Raw genomic sequence first — 21189 nt, 5'->3', positions numbered from 1 at the left:
CCATAATTTGCGTCACGTCACGGATATGTGACGAGATAAGAGATTAAATATCTAGAGGGGAAGGAGAATAAAAAGAAAAGATAGGAGTTTTATTATTTTTATCACGTTCATGCCACATATAATACATTTTTTTTAAATCTAAATTCAAATAATTACATTTTTTTTTTCATGTAGTAGACGTTTCTTTATATTTTTAAAAAAAAAAAATTCCAGGCAATACGTTCCTAGCAAACGTAGCATTGGCCGATTTGCTAATCAGCGGTCTGGTGATTCCGGCATCGGCTGTGGTCATACTGGCAGGCCTCCAAGACTCGCCTCCGGTATGCCAATTTCAATGGTTCCTGTCCATCTTGTGTTGTCTGGTGACCGTGATGACCATGACTGCGGTAGCGGCCGAAAACTACGTTCGACTGTGCTTGACGCCTGAATGCTACGCAAAGCTGACCGTCACGAAAATCACGACTTTGCTGTTCGCCATTTGGATACTCAGCGCGATACTGGTCACCCTACAGTTCATATACCACATGGGACCTAACTACTGTGCCAAAAGAGTAAGGATATAGTAATAGTTACAGTAATACCTAACCTAACAGTCGCATGATAGTATGTACCTGTTCATTCAAATTAGCTCCATCACCGATTGCCTTCTGCTCCAACCTGACCTTTACAGCGTTCGTTTGTATATTGTGGAATTCCTTGATCTCCTCATACCTTAATGTCCTTTTGCCGTTAATTAATTAAGCTTAATGAGTTAATGAACATGAATATGGGATTTTTATGAGTACGTGACTTGGGTTTCACTTAACCCGTTCAGTCAAACCCATTCAGAAAAGTTCAACGCCCTATTGGTACTTCCAACAGGATCTTTTATCATTATCTCCGTTTTTCTCCAGTTTTCCTATTAATGAGTACCGCCTACGTGGATGCTTCTTTTTCTATTTGCTAACTATTATTTTTATAATTTTGTAACCATATACCGTTAAATATTATATTATATTATATATTGACGTGAATCATATCGCGTGAACGGTTTGAAATAAAATAACTTCTCAGCTTCGCATCGAAACTAAGACCAGAGAAGCTTTTTTCTAGTGAGTATACTCTTCTTCCTTCGTGAAGCCTCTTCGTTATCGGGTATCCCGTTGCAATTGCAAATTTTATTGCATTTCTTTATGATCAATGATTGATGAATATGAAGTGTGAGAAACATTTTTCGAGATGCCGTTTCCATTGTGCAGGATTATTTAGGTATATCAAATGAAATAATAATTAATTTTGGTTTATAAAATTGTACTGATTCCGTTTTTGAACTAAATAAGGAGGGCATGAGTGATGGGTGAAGCGATCAGAAGCTTAAGTCCTAATTTATTCTGGACTGGTTGAATGTGGAACTCAAATCGTAGAGTGAACATTAGGGCCCCCGACATAGAAAAACAACAATGATAAAACGACGGTTTGTCTGGTGCAGGTGAGCGGCATCGTTCCTGTCCAAGCGCTGGTGGCTGGATTCATCGTGCTGGTACCGTTGATCATAACGGCTGCGCTCTATTTGCGGATCACGTACCAGGTGCACGTAGCCCGGATGAACCCGAGCTTCAAACCGCCGCTGGCGTTCAACTGGGACTACTCGCTGATGTTGGCCAACGCGTATAGCTTCGTCATGTTCCTGTTGTTCTGGGCGCCGTTCGCCGTCGTGCTGGCCCTGGCCACCGTGCAAAAGCTGTCCGCGCAGATGTTCTACAACCTGGCGTGGCTGGCGCTGAGCAAGTCATGCTTCAACAACCTGCTGTACTGCGCCGGCAACCGGCACTTCCGCAACGCCTACGTCAACCTGTTCCATTACTGCTGTTGCAAGACCACCGTGACGTTTTCCAGGCGTGCCCGCGACGGCGCCAGCCGCCCGTCCGGCGACGTCCGCGTGCACATCATTCCCGGCTACAACATGTACTCGTACACCAGTCCCACCAGGTCCAGGGAATCCGGATCGTGTCCGGTACAGAACCGACCTCGGACCCGGGCCAACGGCAGGGACGTGTACGAACTTTAAGAGTTTAACAAAAATCCGGCGATCGACTTTTTTTTTCTATTTTATACTCTTTTTACCTATTATTCATAAAAAAAAAAATATTTTGAAAAAAAAAGCCACTCGGGGGTTAGTTCCCGAGCGTTTAGGTCTATATAATCACCGAAGCAATTGAGGAGAACTAATACTCACTTGAAGTCATCCGAAACCGATACGAGAAAGTAAAATTACTAATATTGGAAAACGATGAGGACCAAAAGGGTACAATCACTGATTTAAGGACCCCGCCACTTCGTAAAACAAATCGTCTCTCCTTATTTCCTATCACTGCTCATCTGTTATCTCTTAATATAGGTCAACAATGAGACAGACTTAATTGATCTTACTGAAAAGTGGTCTGCAATTAATATTGAGATGACCCCCGGCCATAAAATATATTCATGTGAAAACTAACAAACATAATCCATTAGGACAAATTGAATAGGGTGCAATGCGGTAAATGCAGTTAAATAGGGCAGTGCAACTGCTTAATTTTAGAAACTTAGAAATAAACATTTTTTTATTGAACGTCAAAATGCTTTAACATAGGATTGAGCCAAATCGTTCAATTAAAATCTAATATTTTTTATTATGCCTTAGAAAATTTTAGCGATTACACTTGCCTCACTTACCTAATATAATTTTTATTTCGTCTTTCTGTACATTTTTAAAAAAAAATTCACTTGTACCCTTTTGATTCTCACCGCGGTGGTTGTAAATCTACAGTGGTTGATACTTGGATATTTTAGTAAGGCCGAAGAACCCCACCATCTCAAAAAAATTGGAAGCTTATTGCGCCACCGTCTATTTATTATAATAATGTATGCCTAAATGAGCGCTTTTGTGTGTGTTTTATGCTCGCCAACGACCAATTATCACTATTCATTCTCCATAATATTACATTTTATTATTATTATTATATTCTCATCCGTGGCAGTAAAACGCGGCGACAGTGTGCCACATTAGTAATAATAGATTATTTTTACCGTTTTATTTATGTGCATGTAAAAAAAATACAAAGTAATATAATATTATCAATATGGCTCTCACGTACCCCCCCCCCTTCCCCTCCCCAGACAATATCGGCAACAACAGTCATAAAAATCGAAATACCAAATTTCAACAATAGCAAGTTACATATTGTAATGTTTATAAATTTAATTCGTCGAACTTTTTTTTTGACTAACTCTAATATTGTAAGTCCCAAAAAAAATATTTTTAAAACAAATGCCATCCGCAAAGTAGTAAAATCTACGTCACCTCACGTCATTGCCCATGTACTAGCTTTTATACATATCCTCTAGGTTTTATCTATGACTAGATAAACGTCATCGATGAAAGTATAGTAAAATCAGAAATCGTTCACCAAAGTCTTACTGCCTACTCGGCTTGTTGAAGACAGAATTTTGATTTTTTAACTTATTTGACTTTGATGGAATACTTTCCATCAAAGTCAATACTTTTCATCAATACTTTTTTATTGAACATAAAAAAAAATAAAATCATGAATTTTTTATTTCATTAAAAAGTCAAAAAAGCTATTACAAAAAATTAGGGTTTCCTGTACATATTCACTTAGTCTGTTATCTTTATCTACCAAATTGCCAACACTAATGTAGAGGGATTTTAAATGAAAATCAACTTCCTCGCAGAATTGAAATTGGACTATCCCAAGTAGTCAAAATTATGTCTGGGTTTTTGGTCCAAAATAAGCCAAAAACGACTTTTACTCATAGATAAAATTGTAATAAATTAACAATAATACCTCGAAGTTTATACAAATTAACCGTAAAATCAATTAACACGGTCGAAATTGATTAAAATCACTTTTTTCTCGAATATTGCCTACACAAAACTCCTTAAAACCCGACCGCACGCAATCAATTATGCAATTATTATAGCTGATGACTGTGCTGTGGGATGTAAGTATTATATGAAATGTCCAAAGAAACCAAACAAATACTTGGCCCGACCGTTGTAACGACTAGAACGTGCCACAAACGGCCGTTATGTAAGTGGAAATTGACTTTTCGATGGGCTTGGCAATGGTCTTGTGATGTGACGTGTGCAATCGGACAAAATTAGAACTTGGCATTCCGCACTTTAGTGGCACGTCGTTGTTCCCCGGACAATATAATAAAATATAATGCAGTCCATTCGTTATGGCACTCTCCTCCCCAAAATTCAACCACCCCTTCCGCAACCCCTTTTCGGGTAGGTATTAGCGTGATGTATATTTTTACTATCTCCGTTCAGCGCACATTCCGCAAAAGCACGACTTACAAGTATACTTAAGTACATACTATACATTCCAACCATTGTTGTTAATATACAATGGTCGTTCTCCCAATAACACTGCTAATAAATATACTAACCCGTGGCTTGCTGTAGGCGGGTACCGGCCAATTAAACTTCAAGGGAGACCTCACACCAGTTGCCCACAAAAAACGTATGACACATAAATCCTCTGTCCCGTTAGGACCGCCTATCTATTTCAACAAAAGCTAGGACCGAAATATTTTTAAGACGAACAAAACTGGAATTTTAATAGAAAAGAGAGCGTTTAATAGTAACTTGTCTTGAAAGGAAAACTTAATTATAAAACAAAACTTTTTTCATGGATAAGTTTGAAGTTGGAAAATTGATCGCAACGGGAGAACGACCCACTTACTACAAATAATATTATTACATTATATTGTTACCCGTCCACAATTATTATTAATTTTTATCTTTAGAAATAAATGATTTAACTAATAAAAAAAATGTCCCCGAACTGCAAAATTGTACGAGGCGACAATGCGGTGTCAATTAAATAGTTAACTACCTAATTACTATAAACATATAATTCGATTGACGATTATATTTGAAAATTGATTTTATATTAATACATATTTATATTATATATATGCGATTTAAACACGTACTTACTTATATATATATATATATATATATATATATATATATTACATTGTTTAAATTTTATTTTGTTATTGTCTATATTCGGTCAAACGTATAATTTATTATTATAATATAATATATTAGCTACAACTGTTTACTACACATCAACCGAACATGAAACTAGTCATCTAAATACACCATAAGTATTTTAACTTTGTATTAGGTTTAAAATTAAAATTTGCCATGCAATTTTTTATCGCATCGTCAAAAATTCCCCAAGTATAATATGCCAAGTCAATTAAAAATATATATTATATCGTATCTCGTTGCCATAATAAAATATTTTTAAAATCAAAAGCAAATATCTTATTGAATCAATAGATAAATTAAACGAAGTCAAGCTTAAATATAATTTTATGAAACATTTTTTTCTTCTACCTTTGATAAAAAACAATTTAGTTAAAAGCAAAAATATAACAACAAAACAAATAAAATTTAATTAATTGTTGAATAATATAAAATATAAAAATATGTTATTCGATTTATAATAAATTTTAATTAGATTGAAGTTTTTTGTCTGTAAAAAAACTGAGTTCCAAATTAGTTAAACACAATTTTTTTTGTTAAATTCAGAATTAAGGGGAAAAAATGTTGAAAGCGTATTTTATGTGTATTAATGTGTTTGGTAGTACATATACTGGTAAAGCACAATCAGCGTTAGGTTATTTTGATTGTACTCCAGTAACTAGATAGACTTTAATATTTATGTAAAACAATAATTCTATAGTCAATTAAAAATACATTATTATACAAAACAACAAACTTCTTCAATAAACATTTTATATACTTCAGTCGACACTCTTGTAAATGGTTAAATAACAAATAATTATGTAAAGCTATTAAAATAAAATATATTTCACTAAGTCTAAGTGTATAAAATTTAATCTACATGTTGTATTGAAAAAATAATAATAACAATTTTTAAAATATAACTTAACAGAGGATTGCATAAATGGTTTTCTAACGGCTCGTTAATATGTTAATTTCCCAAAACTATTACCAATTATTTGTGTAAGAAATATTTTATTATTTAATAATTTGTTTACAATTGTCATTTTTGTTTTTAAGCACTTTGAGTAAAACAAGTTTGATTTACTTAAACAAATCTCATTTTATTTACTTTAAAAATAATTTTGTTTTATTTTACTGCTTCACATCATATTTAAACGCAACGATTATTGATCGAACTTATCTGCAAAAAATCAATGGGACCATGATACTTTGTTTTCAATATCAAAACTTCAAAATAAGTTCAGTAAGTTATTTAATTTTTTTTTTTTTACTAAAATACTATTCAAGGGTTTGCAACACTAATTAAACATAAAATAACATCATAAATAATTGTTAAGAAATAAAAATCTGTGATACAATTTAAAGGAAGAATGTTTTAAAAAAAAAAAAACATAATATGTAGATTAAGTATAATTATACTTTGAAAAAAAAAGTAAACATTTAATAAAAAAAACCTTTAAATTACATCATTTCCAAAAACTTTGTACCACTTGGTCACCGACATGATTAAAAACATTCTAAAAATTCAATATCTGAAAAAAATTTTTACAGATGATTTTTTTTTCTTATCTTCTAAGTAAATGTTTGCAAATTAAATAATAGTCAAAATTGTATTATTTAATCGATAAAAAATATGCGTACATATTGCTATATTATGTATATATTCGACTAAATAACATTTGGATTCGTACATTAAATTGAGTGTTTAAGGATAAAAATGATATACATTCAAATAGAGTAGGACTTTTTTTTTTAGAATTGCACTGAAACTGAAAAAATATATATATATTATATTAAATAACGCGCATTGTTTAACAAACTGATTTAGCTAAGAGCACATTGGATAGTTGTTAATTAATTTTGACCGATAAGTTAACTTGGTTAAACTGTGATAATATATTTTTATTTCTAACTAATTAAAAAAAAAAATTGTAATTCAATAGTTAAGTTGATTTTATATTTTATACATATAATTTTTTATAACATAAAATATTGCACTGTCGGCGAATTATTTAATTTTTTTCCATTCCTACAGCGATTAATAACAATATAATATTATATTTATTGTTTAACGTATACATTTTTATACATCTCGTATCACACAAATATTTTTAACCAAAAAAAAAAAACCTTTAATGTTCCATTAAAATAAATTCCAAATGTGTTTTTCTTTATATCTGTGTGAAATTATTGAATATATTCTTTAAAAAAAAAAACCTTTAATGTTCCATTAAAATAAATTCCAAATGTGTTTTTCTTTATATCTGTGTGAAATTATTGAATATATTCTTAAAAAAAAAATACATTAATCAATTTTTACATGTAAGGTCATAAAATTTAGAGCTTGACCGGTGTTATTTATACAATAATATTATGTACCAAATAATGTAACATAAACAATTAATATAACATTGTAAGGTGCTTATTACATGAATTGTGAATGTAATTATTTCAATGCCTGTTTGTGTTTAAACGAAATATAAACTAAATATTCACATTAATAAAATTTACTTTGACGTCGACAATATGTTGTTTCTTGGATTACAATAAATCTCATAATATATTTTACAATATATTATTATTGTTTATTTTATAGTAAACCGAAAATATATTATGTAAACCTATTAAGGGAAAATATATTAAGGTAATAAAACATGAAAAAAAAACAATTAAAATGTAATCTAAAATTATATACGTGACAACACTGTTTCTTACTTTATTGTCTTAGTATTGATTGACAAGACCTAAGATAAAAAATGAGGTACGCAAATAACAACTAGATTCACCCAAGTTCAGTCCACAACAAGGAATTATATTAACTAAAATTAATAGTAGTTTACTTATTGACTCAACCGTCATACCATTGACAGAACAAAGCAAGACGACAAAATCTATTTACTAATTATCCTCTTGTAAACTTATATTGACACTTTGCAACGCGTCGATACACCACTGAGGATAATTTTTGCTAGGGTACATATTCGACATGAACTCCTGTACGAATCGTGGGAATCTATTTTCTTTGATGCTATTCCTGATGCCTTTCATTAAGTCCATTTGGTAAGTCAAGTTGTGCACAGACAAGAGATTGCATGCCACCGACTCGACAGCAACAATCTGGTGTAAATATGCACGAGAATAAGTTTTGCAAGTGGAACATCTACAATTCTTATCGATTGGGTCAAAATCCATTGTGTACGTTTTTTGTTTTAAATTTATTTGGCCGCTTGACAGTAACGCACATCCAAATCGAGCTGTCCTTGTGGGAAAAACACAATCGTACATGTCGGCTCCTAGCGCACAACAAATTACTAAGTCAACGGCAAAACCGACTCCCATCACGTATTTCGGTTTGTTTTCAGGTAACAAACCTGTCGACAACGAAACCATCCGCCAGAAATCTTCTTTAGCTTCGCCGCCGACGAGTCCGCCGATTGCATAACCGTTCACTTTTCTCTCACAATGTAGATTAGCACTCAACGTTCTCAAGTCCTTGTCGAGCCCTCCTTGTACTATTGGGAATATATTCTGCTTTTCTGGATGTTTGTGCGATTTTATACAACGATCTAACCAACGGGTGGTACGATACGTCGATTCTTCCATCCTGGCACTGTCTTGTAACGTTGTTGGGACAACATCGTCCAGTTGCATGATAATATCGGCACCAATCGCGTTTTGTATTTCAATAGACTTTTCTGGTGTCAACATGCACTCTGAACCGTCCTCGGGTGACTGAAACTTAACACCGTGCTCGTTGATTTCGGCTAAATGCAACAATGAAACCATTTGAAAACCTCCAGAGTCGGTTAAGATGGCTCGGTTCCATCCCATAAAATTATGTAGTCCGTTTACTTTTTTAAGTAACTCGATACCCGGCCGGAAACCTAAATGATACGTGTTTCCCAAAATAATTTGACAGTCGATTTTCTCCAATTGATCGGGCAGCAAAGACTTCACCGATCCTTTGGTACCGACGGGCATAAATATTGGAGTTTCCACTGTGTAATGAGGCAAGTGCATTAGACCGGTACGAGCTCTAGTAGAATTGCAAGTGCTGAGTACTTCAAATTTTAATGTATTCTCCATATTGTATTTATTTTTCAACAATTAATCTAAATACAAAATAAAATTAAAATCCCACATTATATTCGTTCATTTTTAAATATAATAAAAAATACAAATATTTAGTAAAGTAAATCAGTATTTATAGAAACTCACCGCCATAATGAAATTTTAAACGTTACAAATTACATAATATGTTGTGGTCAGGAGAAGCATACTATTTGTAGTTTTATAATAAAATAGCAGTTATCATAACGAAAATACTATTATTTTTCAACAAAAATGGAAATCGAATAATAATATATTTTACAGAATGTTATGTATACTTACAAAGTATTCAATAGTATGAACTATATGCTTTTTCAAAAAGAAAACTGAATTAAACAAGTTAAATTTTAAGGGAATGTAACTTTTTCAAATATTGTACTATGTACTTGAACAAGTTGAATCAACTTTTAAACATTTTAATAACAATTCAATAGTAAAATAATTTTTAAAGACTAAGTACAAAACATTAAGTCTCAACTCTCAACTATTACCGGCAGATACGTTATTTGCCATAACAATATCACGTTTTACGTTGTCAGACTTATCAATCAAGTAACCATTGATAAACTTCAACGAAGCACAACACGACAACATCGTGCCGAAAATATGATAAACACAATTAATTTTAATTTACAGACAAAGATATAGCATAAAAGTTTACTCGACACAAGCTGTTACTTACAACAATAATAATATTTATGTTCATAGGCCGTTTTTAGCGAAGACATTTCACGCTCGCTATTGTGTACACACTGTCGGTTATCAACTGTTGTTTATACTATTATCATTTTATATGATAACGGTATTTTTGCATTTTCCAAAATTTATAAGTCGTTTATTTTTTGTTCGTTTCGGCGCTTCGATAATTCATAATAGTTTGACGTTAAACGGTAATCGCCAAATGTTTCCTGACGTGTACGGTGAAGATTCGTTTAGAATGCCCGTTTGAAGTGGCAAGCCCGTTTGTGTGTATCCATACAAAGCACCACTATGTCGCCCAAGTATGATTATGATACATTGAACGTTTACAATTAAATCGATTAAAATGAATAGTTATAATAACGATCGTAAAACATCTCATAGGAAACGATCGCGGCGTGGAGGTAGGAGCGGCCGTGGCAGGGGCATAACTAAGAAAACCGGGCAAAATAACAACGGGCAACCGTTGGGCCCTGACGACGTAAACGCTGAGGAAGCCGACGGAGATGAATCATCAACGGACATTCCCTTTAAACATTTAAAATCACCCGTTGTGTCACCCAAACCAAGAATCGAAGAGATTATAGAAGAAAAAGAACTGTCGTTACCTCAATTAAAACCATCGAATATTGCAGAAAATTCCATGTATTTATCATGTAAGTGTAGCGTTTACCTATAGAATATTTCAACCGCTCGTACTTATAACTTGTCTTTTTTTTAGTGTTAACCAAAGAAAAAAAACCCGGTTACCTAATGACTGACGATGAGTTAGATCACCTCCAATGGGATCTAGAATCTATGTTAACCGCCATAATTGTGCGGAAGCAAACTATCAAAGACGAACTTGTCACGTTTTCAACCTTACAAATAGCGCGCTCCCAACAAAAGAGATCAAAGGGTTCGAGATATCCCAAAATTGTAAGTTACATATATTATATTACATATTATTATACATATATGAATTGTTTCGATAGACATTCCGAAGTTATCAATGTTTTTTTTTTGTCAGAGACCGAGAGCAGCGGCAGAAATTTCTCCTGTAAACGAATGTCTTAAATTGAGGGTCGAAATCGACCCTTCAGCTAAGGTAATTATAATAAATATTTACAACTGGTGTTGATTTAGGTATTATAAATATTTTTTTATAGGAGTTGCCTCCGAGTAAAAATGATTCAGCGAACAAATTTTGGACTCTTGTTGAACCTTACGTGGCTCCCATAGAGAAAGACGATCTAAATGTAAAATTTATCGTATATATTAATTGCTAACAGTTCATAATTTACAATTCATATACTTTTAGTGGTTGGAGGATTTAGTAAAATCGTATAGTTCTAACTTGAACTTGTTTGAAATACCACCGTTGGGCGAACATTACACGAAACAATGGGCCAAAGAAGAAATGGAATTACAAAAAAGTCAATCGTCTTGTTCACCTCGTCCAGCCAAAAGGCTTAAACTAGCCGAACGCGTTTCGCCCGAAGTGGTCGAATTGGTGAACAAAGTCAATTATGTCGTGTAAGACCCAACATTTTTAAGAGATTATTTTTGAACATTTTTAAAGTTTTTTTTTTTTTAACATATTTTAGTCATGACGGCTGTAGTTATACGCCATTATTGCAAAGGCTCACAGCGGCGCTTGTGGAAGAAACTCCTATTCCTCTTGAAGACATTGAAGAAGAACTACAAGATTACGACGGTATTTCGCAAAATTTTTTTACTAACGGTAATTTATATCAAATTAAAAATATATATTATTATTTTAAAGATTCAGAAGAAAAACTTCAAGATATGAGCAACGTGTGCACAGAGTTTTACGCAGAACAATCTATTAGAAAACAGTTAATCAAATTAGGACTGTTGGGTCGTAACGTTAAAATTCCGCCACCGTCATCAACTACTCCTCCACCTCTGCCGCCACAGGTGCCAACACCACCGCCGCTGCCGCCAGTAACGACAACAACAACAACAACACTATCGTTACCAAACTCCGAAGTAACCTAATTGAGAAATTTAAAAATAAATATATTATTGTTTTTGATAATTAAAATGTTTTTTTAGGATTACGATGAAGTATTAGAAGAGCTAAAGAAATGTGAAGCTTCTTTGATTGAATTAAGAGCGATGAACAAAGAGCACTTAACACAGCTTTGGGAGAAATGCCGACAAGAATATTGTCGTCAAATAGTAAAAATCCAGCTGGAGAAAGTAAACGATGAGGTAAAATTTTCTTATGCCGACAAAATTACTTTTTTATAATAGTTTGATAAAATCAATTTGTTTTTAGATTTTACACTTCAAAAGAGAAAAAAACGAATCGTTGACAAAAGCAAAAAAAATTACTCAAATTCGCAAAGAAGATGAACAATTGTCACTGCTGTTGCAACAACGAAGCGACTATCTTCGGCAACTGCAAATGATGGGCCCCGAGCCTGGTTATCACGCCGCTTACATATCGGACGATTCTGAACTCAGTGAAGAAGGATTGTATCCGTCTAGCGTGTTCATAAAAAGTGAACCAGACGAAGAAATCAATGAAGAAACCAGTTGTGAACAACTGACCGAGGCTGACCTAGAACAACCCGCGATTACGACAATTAAACAGGAGATCGTCACCAACGACGGGGTTGAGAAAGACGACGCAGGTATCGCAGAAAGTGTGATTTCTGAACCCATTATTATGAATGGAAAAATGGAAAATAATGAAATTGTAGAACGAGCCGACGACGACAAAAGTAAAATTGACAACTCAGCAGACAACATAAGCGATCAGGATGGTATTTACTTAGAAGGAATTTACCTGGAAACTGATACGGAGTTCAAAGAAGAAACTAGAGTTGCGTTAAAAAGACAGGGTAGAGTTCGAACGGATTTGTACGGCGATTTAAAACGCGATTTGAGACCGCGTAGGGGAAGGCGTGAACCTATTTATTTTGAACCTTACGATGGCGACAGCAGCGAAACCGATTTCTCCGAATTGTCAGATTGATCGTGTAAGTAACGCATTGTCATCTCCGATTATATTATATTCTATATAATATACCTTGTAACTTAAATGAGCTACTATTAAAGACATATAACGGTATATAGAAATGGTCTCACTATTTATACATTGATTTTGTTTAATTTTTTTCTTAAACTTATGTGGATAATTTTATTCTTTTTGTAATAATACAATGTACATTATTATTGATATAAGATTATGTTTTCGCGTTTAAATAATTATTTTTATAGAATTTTTTATTTTACTCATACTTATAAAACAATACAATGTGTGCATATAACGAGTTAAGTTTATTAATTGTACATAATTGTCATAATTCAAAAGATAGACTGAAAAATTATATTAATAATAATAAAGAGATGCCTAACCCAACTACGATTATGTCTTTAGCATCCTAGATTTTGTAACGCCAATGACCAATGAATGGTGTTTATCTCCATGAAAAGGGAACGTGTGAACATTATCATTTTTGGCTTCATAAAGTATCTTTTATGTATGTCTTCTGATTAATAGACTTGCTACAGAAAGAAATCTGCTTAGCGACTTAGGAGATTCGTAGGTCCAAACATAGAAATAAAAAAAAATTAACAGTTTCCTCCCCTTCAATGGGAAAAATTCGAATCTTGGAATTTTTTTATGGCATCCACCCACTACTACTTAATCTTAACTGAATTTTTCACACAACTCGCACATTTCTTATTGTTGAGGAAATTGAGTAACTTGTAAGTACATCGACTAGATAAATTGAGTATGCAAGCAAACAAATAGAGTAAAAGTGTAAATAAATTAAGCAAGTGAGTAAATCAATAAAATAAACTAACAAAAGCATAAAATAATGTTTTAATTGGACTAATTTTGATCTAATTGAAAAACGTTATTTAAAAAATTTCGAACTGACCGCAGCCACAGAAATATATATTCATGTTAATAAAACCATTATTTTGAAACCAATATTTTAAATTTGGGTAATTAATATTTATATTTAAAAAAAAATTGCCAATACTTTTCTAGTCTTTATGAAAAATCGCATGTTTTCTAAATATAAGAAAGCGTTTATATTGATTGAACATTCAACATATCAAAATATTATGATCGATGACGTCTATATCGTATCGATATTATCGTTTTAAACTATGAGATCACTATTCAAAAATAGTTACTATGTGATGATCCAGTTAAATACTATAATACAGGTGCTGTAATACTGTAGCTGTAAACAGACAACATATTATGTATAATTATTGAGGTTAAATCATTATTGCAAGGTCAATAACAAAACATTCACTGTGTAACAGTCGAGAAAACATTTTTTGAACATCTCTTATTATAAATGTACCTACCTATTTATATTAAGTGACGTCACTTCGACTTAATATAAAAATATAATGTTGGGCTCCCGACAAGTAACACAATAATAGGTTTTGTTTAACTAATGTCTGCATAGTTAAATAATACAATTATTGCTATATTACTAATTATATACATGTACCTATATATTATATAAATTAAGATTTAAGAAGACCTTAGAACAACTATTATCGTCAAAATGTTTTTTTTACTACCCAAGCTACCTATATCATATTACACGAGTTGGCTTACTTATATAAAACTAATTATAAAAAAAATATATATATAACTGTATAAATTAATTCCTCGGCTTTTTTTTGTCATTTTCAGAATAAATGATTCAAATATTTACTGCAGTAACGAATGTATGTTACGGCTAAATTGTAACTGTATTACAAAAAAAAAGTTGTTAAAATTGATTTGATCCATTTCTACAGTTTGTGATTCGATTTATCTTTTCAATCATTTTTACTTAACCAACTGCTGCACGAATGGTATTTTTATTACTTCATGATTTAATACTTTTAAAAGTTAAATCGATTATTTATTAGGCGCCTTTTTATAATTTAAATAATCTGTAAAAATAAAAATATAAATAGGGAATTAAGTATATTTTCATTAGTACATTAGTTATTTTTTTTAAATATTATATACACTTATATATTCATTTTTATATAATATATTACTTGGATTGCAATAGTAGATTAAAATATGTAGGTACTAAAAATATGTTGAAAAGATCTCCAATTAGTTTTTTGTTTAGTTTTGTTTAAGAATACCGTTGTTGATTGACCTTGTACATTTCATGAAAATCTAATATAATACAACCGTCAATAGGTAGTAATATTTTTAAATAGCTGATATCATAATAATATCTGTCACTATACAACACTATACGGTGTAATTCATTTGATGTGAAAATGTCTAAACTTTAGTCTTTTATATTTTTTTATATAATATTTATCTTGTATATGAATATGTATATGTATTCGGCTTGGCGGAAATAATAATACTAACGATAATTATAAATAAAACAAAGACTTGGAGATAAAAAATTAAATAACACAATACCTAAACATATAAAACCTATAAAGATACGAACATGAAATTTAATAAAATTATAATAAATAGTAGAATAATATAATGTTAAAAAGATTTATAATAAGATTAAATTTCGTGACATTCATCGGGGTATCTCTAGCCTCATCACTTTTGATTTTTTTAAGTCATCTCAACACTTTTTTCTAATTTATTTTTAAACGATTTATAGGTCATCAAGATTCAAGTTCCGGGCCTTAGTTTTAAGCAGTTATCACTCATTTTTGTGTAAAAAAAAACAACGACTCGAGTTGTTTTTGAAATAACCGATTCAATACATGATTATTTTTAAAGAAAACGAGTGTCTTGCGTTAAATCGATCACTCTGTATGTAACGTAATCATTGTAACAATAATATTATGTTAGGTTCAAATGATGTCCCCTCCATTGAAAAAAAAATTAGTTTTATATTCGAACTGATAGGACTAGACCAGTTAATGTTCGGTTATTGTATTTCAGTGGACTGCCGATAGTTGGTCGACTTTGACGGCTGGTGTGTGGTCTGTCTAGAAATAATTTTTAAAAGTTTTTCGTCTTAAACATATTAGTTTATTTCGTCCCGTAAAATGGGCAAATTAATATATTTTCCCGGCTTGATAGCCGTATTAGGGGCGGCTGTTTACCTGAAGTGCAACCGACCGGAAGTCCAGCCGGAAGTGATGCCCGAAGACGTGTGGTGGGGACCTAAGTACGACCAAAACTTGGACGGAAACACTGAAATCCGACCGTTTCGCATTAACATCACTAACGAGGTACGAAATCCCAGTTGGCAAAATTGTTTAAGTTTAATTTTATGTTTCCGGCGTTTATTAAAAAAATATATATAATGATACAATTCTGTGGCTTGGAGCAAGAAGGGCCAATGTCACTTTTTGCAATTTTCGAAAAATGAGCTTTGAAGTTTTTATTTTCCATTAGGCTCTATGTTAATTTTTTTATCAAACTTTTCATGAGTAATTCATTTTTTGGCCACATAGTGTGATTTTTTTACAGTATATAAAGAATGATTCAATTTTTGCATCTAGCGGACTAACTCGTTTATGCACAAAATTGACATTGGCCCTTCTTGCTCCAAGCCACAGAATTATATTGTTATGAAAATTTACATTCGACTGTTTGCCTTGAGTATAAATCATTATTAGAGGTAATATGTTATTGTAGATAAATATCGGCTATTAAGTCACAAATTCAATTTATTCTAATTTCAAAGTAATAAAAAACAGTTTTTATTGTATAGTATATAAGTATTCAATAAGGGAAACTGCAGCTGAAATATTTTATTTGGATACTTACAACTTCCATTCCTACATAACGCATTGGCTCTCTGTTTCTTCTGTTCTCTATATTGGTTAGGTGAATTCAGTTTTTTTTAAATATTTCGCAAAAAAATATATAGACTGTTGTTTTTATTTGACATAAAGAGTGTGTAAATGAGGCGAGGCCCTTTTAATTTAAAGCCATAGGCAATTCCCTATTTTGCCTAATGGAAAATATAGCCCTGAATTAAAATATTCAACTTTTCTCATACATCTGTAGTCAAATTATTTTAACATATATAATAATAATTATACTATAAATTAATTTTTGTAAAAATAATAATAAGATCTAAATTAAGTGAAATTTGTTTAGTTAATAAGTAATGCCTAATGTCTGTTTATTATTTATAAAAAAAACAAGTGTAAAACAAAACTACTGGTCTATAAACTTAAGAAACGGTTAAATAATATGATTTTGCGTCTTAAAATAAAAACGTCTATTATCAAATCCAATTAAAATAATATTTTTTTGGCTGTACATTCTGATACTTTAATGGAATAGTGAGCAAGTGAAAAGGTTCTGTAATATATCATAGATAAGAAGGATAAGGGGAAAGATGAGAGCGGAATAGTGATAAGTAGGAACGAGACGAGGATGAAATGGTCGTGTAGGTAAATCGATAATTGATTATTGAGAATCAACTGATCATAAGACATGTACACGACCATCATCACGATCCTTCATGCGAAGGATTAAACATATTTGTATTTGCTTTTATTGTGTGATAATTGTAAATAGTCATGTTATAGTATTCAGTGAAATAAAGAATTCTCACGGTGTTGATTGGACTTCTGGGGACTTTCTCTTAATAGGACTACGTTTATTACAAGCTTGACCTTTGCGAATTAATAACACCGTTCTGATCGTTTGTGTTGCCATAGGTAATCGATGATCTCAAATACAGACTGAAGACGGCTAGGCCTTATACCAGACCGTTGGAGTCGGTGAACTTCGAGTACGGCTTCAATCACGATTACCTGGCAAAAGTCGTCGACCACTGGCTGAACCGGTACGACTGGGCTGCCAGACAGGCGCATATGAACGTCCTGCCGCAATTCAAGACCCGCTTGTACGGCCTGGACATTCATTTTATACACGCTAAGCCGGCGACCACCAAACACCGGCTGATACCTTTGCTGATGGCTCACGGATGGCCAGGATCCGTTGCAGAGTTCTACCGAATCATACCGTTGCTCACCAAGCCCAGGGACGGTTTTGATTTTGTGTTCGAAGTTATAGCGCCGTCACTGCCTGGTTACGGGTTTTCCGACCCTGCTGTGAGACCGGGCATGGGACCTGCACAAATAGGGCAGGTATTTGTGAAACTCATGGAGAGGCTAGGTCATAAAAAGTTCTACGTCCAAGGCGGCGATTGGGGAGCGATTATTGTAGACGCCATGGCCAAACTCTTTCCGGATAAGTAAGACGTTTAAAACTATTTTGAGATCATTGTATAACAGTCGGATCCCAAGATCCTGGACCCTAATTTTAGGTTAGCTAAGGTGATGGCACCTGGAAATTTCCAGAGTAACTCATCGATTTGCAGACATTTAGGTATGCTAACTACATCAGAAGATGCAGATATTTAATTGTTGAATTTCGGCAAAGCTTGAATAGGTTATCTTGTTGCCCGAGACGAAGACAATAATAAAGAAAACCCCGAATTGTCAACCAACCTACCCCCTCCTTACCTACGTGTCTCATTCGGCGATTGTAAACTGCGCCCGAGGCACAGGTAAACACAAAATCATATTTGTAAACTGCACCCGAGTTTTTATCAAGTGTAAAAAGGTTACATGTAAACTGCGCCCGAGTTCTTATCAAGTGGAAAAAGGTGACATGTAAACTGCGCCCGAGTTCTTATCAAGTGAACAAAGGTGTTATGTAAACTGCAATGAAAACTTTGTAATTTTTCATGTTCTTGTTTTAGAACTTTAAAATCAAAAAGGTTCATTTAAATTATTTAATTTAATGTATGTTTCTATTTGAATTTCTTTTAACTTTTCTATAAGCATAAAAATATTTGGATGAATTGTATAAAAGCTAGAATTAAAGTGGGAATGGAAAGACTCTCATGCATTGATGGTTAAAGTTGGCTCTGCTGAAGCTTGAGCCCATATTTCAAGTGGATACTGAGCTCTTCACTTATATATACATCTACTAAATAATCCGCAAATCGTGTCACTCTTTCATCGTCGGGCTTAGATTTCATTAAATAATTTACAAAATACTCAGATAAACTTTCTGGGCTTAAAAATGGGGTATACCGTAGCATGAATTAACACCCTTCTAATATCACTGTTCTTATTTTTATAGTCAATACTCAAGCCATTTTGTTGGATATTTCTATTCCACGATTGTGTTAGATGAAGCAACATCCGTGTATCTTTAGTTTATCTGAGGCCAAACAGCATGGACATTGGTAATTTATGCAATTTGGTAAAAGTGGTAGCAACCCTAAAATATTAATATTTCTGTGATTTTATTGATTTGGGCGCTGTTTGTATTTCATAACGATGATAAGAAGCTGGGCGCAGTTTACATGTAACCTTTTTCTACTTGATAAAAACTCGGGCGCAGTTTACATACACCCTTTTTGAACCAAATTATAATCGGGGCGCAGTTTACCTAAAACAAGGTAATTTGGGCTCAGTTTACGTATGCCCGTCTCATTCAATGGCATGAGACATCACAATGTCGATGATTGGTGCTTAACAGTTATATTGTTTATTCTTATGAGATTTTCGATTTCTACTATTCCATAGTTGAACAATGTTAGCTTCGGACACTTGGCTTTACAATATGTTTTCCTTCAAGGGAAATATAGAATTTATCATATTATGAGAATGACTTCATAATTTATAACTGCTGATCGACAACACAATGCTGTTCTTTTTATATTTACATTTTGTTATAGGAACTAAGTATATAAATGATTTTTTTACGAATTACAGGTTATCTGGTATGCATTCTAACATGTGCACGGTTGCAATAGGAAATTTAGATTTATGCGACTTTACGCGACTAATATTGGGTTCATATTGGCCATCGTTGGCTGTCAGCAGTGAAATGGAAGAGAAACGAACTTATCCTCTGAGCAAAATGTTATCGAACACTCTAGAAGAAAGCGGTTATATGCACTTACAAATGACCAAACCCGATACTGCAGGTGAACTACTGATGATATTAGGTACAACGATCGTGGTATAACGTTTTGTGTCTTTTGCTTAGGAGTGGGTTTGAACGATTCGCCGGTAGGATTAGCAGCGTATATTTTGGAAAAAATTTCCACTTGGACCAAATTAAAACACAAACACATACCGGACGGCGGGCTTTCGACTTACAACCTGGACGATTTGTTGGACAATGTTGTTATTTACTGGGTTTCTGGTTCTATGACTACATCAATGCGATTATATTCAGAATACGCTAGTACTAAATACCGGTCCCTTCCGAACAACAAGTAAACACAAAATGACTTTATCTTTAGCTATACTTACGATCAGTTTAATTTTAAAATGATAATTTTCACGATTTCAGGGCTTTAGTCAAGGTGCCAGCAGCTTGTGCTAATTTCCCACACGAGCTGAGTATTGCTTTAAGTTTAAAGAAGTTCTTAAAAAAGAAATACACAAAGCTGATTAGAGTGACCGAAATGGCCGATGGTGGACATTTTGCTGCTTTCGAACAACCCGAATTTCTATCCGATGACATATGGACATCGGTTAAAGAAATAGAGGAAAAATATTACTAAAAACCCTATGGTAATTATTATTGTTCATTTTACTATATTATAATAGGCGTTTAATATTTATTTTACGATTCGAATTAGGTTCTATATACACCTAATAGAAGTTCTTGAAATAATTTCATTATAGTTGTTTTGTAAATGCATTCTGTACGATTATTTTTAATAAATCATGTTATCTATATTTTGATTGATTTATTCGAACAGCATATTGTTATCAAGCGATCAAAAATATTTTCCAGGTATAAATAATAACTATAGGCACGTCAAAAACGGGAAAGTTCAATTTTTCTTCCTAAAAAATAAGAAATAATAAAAATTGCTCAAATTTTACAAATTATTTTCGAAAATAATAATTTATCATAATAATCATTACAATAAAATTATTCATACTATAAATTTCAACAAATTCAACTCATGGCATTTAATTTGTAATGGCTGAAGTATTTGTCTAGTTGTGTATTTAATGACACTTCCATGAAATTATACAATACCTATAATTAGGTACTATATTATAGTACCTAATTCCTCCGTGCATTTGACCGGTCTTTTACCTTCCCACCGTTTGCGGGAAAACGTTTTTAGTTATAATTTAAGCTTTAACAATTATTTTTATACGCAGAACCATCGCCATTAAAATGTATTGTGTATATTATAAAACAGAAATATAGTACACTTTTTCTTACCTTAATTTATTTTCGAAGCACTTAACAATAAGAACTGAAACAAAATATAAATGCCTAGGCGGGAAAACGTTATCATATAATACTGTTCCGTTTTCAGGTTTAACTTATTCAGCACTTTTTTAGGTACCATAGTTACAATTTAGCGTTGTTA

General features: G+C 32.7%; 4 protein-coding genes across 8 annotated transcripts in view; 3 read left to right on the top strand and 1 right to left on the bottom strand.

The window, feature by feature from the left end:
- The window catches only part of LOC126840699 (histamine H2 receptor-like), a 60532-nt gene extending 57477 nt beyond the window's left edge, over positions 1 to 3055 (top strand). For both annotated transcript variants that reach the window (XM_050576606.1, XM_050576607.1), the window contains exons 3-4: positions 214 to 551; positions 1469 to 3055. In XM_050576606.1, coding sequence (XP_050432563.1) covers positions 214 to 551; positions 1469 to 2047 — 917 coding nt within the window. In that variant the 3' untranslated portion in view covers positions 2048 to 3055. The remainder of the gene's footprint in view (positions 1 to 213; positions 552 to 1468) is intronic.
- Positions 3056 to 6667: 3612 nt separating this feature from the next.
- On the bottom strand, positions 6668 to 9769 carry LOC126840698 (queuine tRNA-ribosyltransferase catalytic subunit). Of its 3 annotated transcripts, XR_007686087.1 has the most exons (3): positions 9425 to 9769; positions 7250 to 9144; positions 6671 to 7162 (listed from the first exon to the last, which is right to left on the bottom strand). XR_007686087.1 is itself a non-coding variant. In XM_050576605.1 (2 exons), exon 2 carries the CDS (start codon positions 9116 to 9118, stop codon positions 7931 to 7933), a length of 1188 nt encoding a protein of 395 aa, XP_050432562.1. In that variant the 5' UTR covers positions 9119 to 9144; positions 9251 to 9389; the 3' UTR covers positions 6668 to 7930. The 3 variants fall into 3 exon arrangements, 2 of the variants coding, with proteins under 2 accessions (XP_050432562.1, XP_050432561.1); XM_050576605.1 differs by lacking the exon at positions 9425 to 9769 and adding an exon at positions 9251 to 9389 and having other exon boundaries at positions 6668 to 9144; XM_050576604.1 differs by having other exon boundaries at positions 6669 to 9144.
- Positions 9770 to 9953: 184 nt separating this feature from the next.
- LOC126840688 (transcriptional adapter 3) lies at positions 9954 to 13112 on the top strand. Of its 2 annotated transcripts, XM_050576589.1 has the most exons (10): positions 9954 to 10143; positions 10226 to 10497; positions 10563 to 10759; positions 10851 to 10928; positions 10990 to 11079; positions 11142 to 11356; positions 11428 to 11537; positions 11607 to 11833; positions 11900 to 12058; positions 12126 to 13112. In XM_050576589.1, the coding sequence occupies exons 1-10, from the start codon at positions 10133 to 10135 to the stop codon at positions 12825 to 12827; spliced, it is 2061 nt and encodes a 686-aa protein (XP_050432546.1). In that variant the 5' UTR covers positions 9954 to 10132; the 3' UTR covers positions 12828 to 13112. The 2 variants fall into 2 exon arrangements, with proteins under 2 accessions (XP_050432546.1, XP_050432545.1); XM_050576588.1 differs by lacking the exon at positions 9954 to 10143 and having other exon boundaries at positions 10150 to 10497.
- A 2619-nt stretch (positions 13113 to 15731) lies between these two features.
- LOC126840696 (juvenile hormone epoxide hydrolase 1-like) lies at positions 15732 to 20521 on the top strand. Its single transcript, XM_050576602.1, has 5 exons — positions 15732 to 16039; positions 17486 to 18024; positions 19559 to 19773; positions 19836 to 20067; positions 20145 to 20521. Exons 1-5 carry the CDS (start codon positions 15854 to 15856, stop codon positions 20356 to 20358), a joined length of 1386 nt encoding a protein of 461 aa, XP_050432559.1. The 5' UTR covers positions 15732 to 15853; the 3' UTR covers positions 20359 to 20521.
- Positions 20522 to 21189: the final 668 nt, after the last annotated feature.

The sequence above is a fragment of the Adelges cooleyi genome, unplaced genomic scaffold (assembly GCF_023614345.1).
Source record: "Adelges cooleyi isolate 19-005CV unplaced genomic scaffold, UGA_ACOO_1.1 ACOO_flye_CR_arks_rails_tigmint_CR_PRNA_376, whole genome shotgun sequence".
Classification (NCBI taxonomy): Eukaryota; Metazoa; Arthropoda; class Insecta; order Hemiptera; family Adelgidae; genus Adelges; species Adelges cooleyi.
The sequence above is the reverse complement of the archived record's forward strand: the minus strand, read 5'-3'. Positions and strand labels throughout refer to the sequence as shown.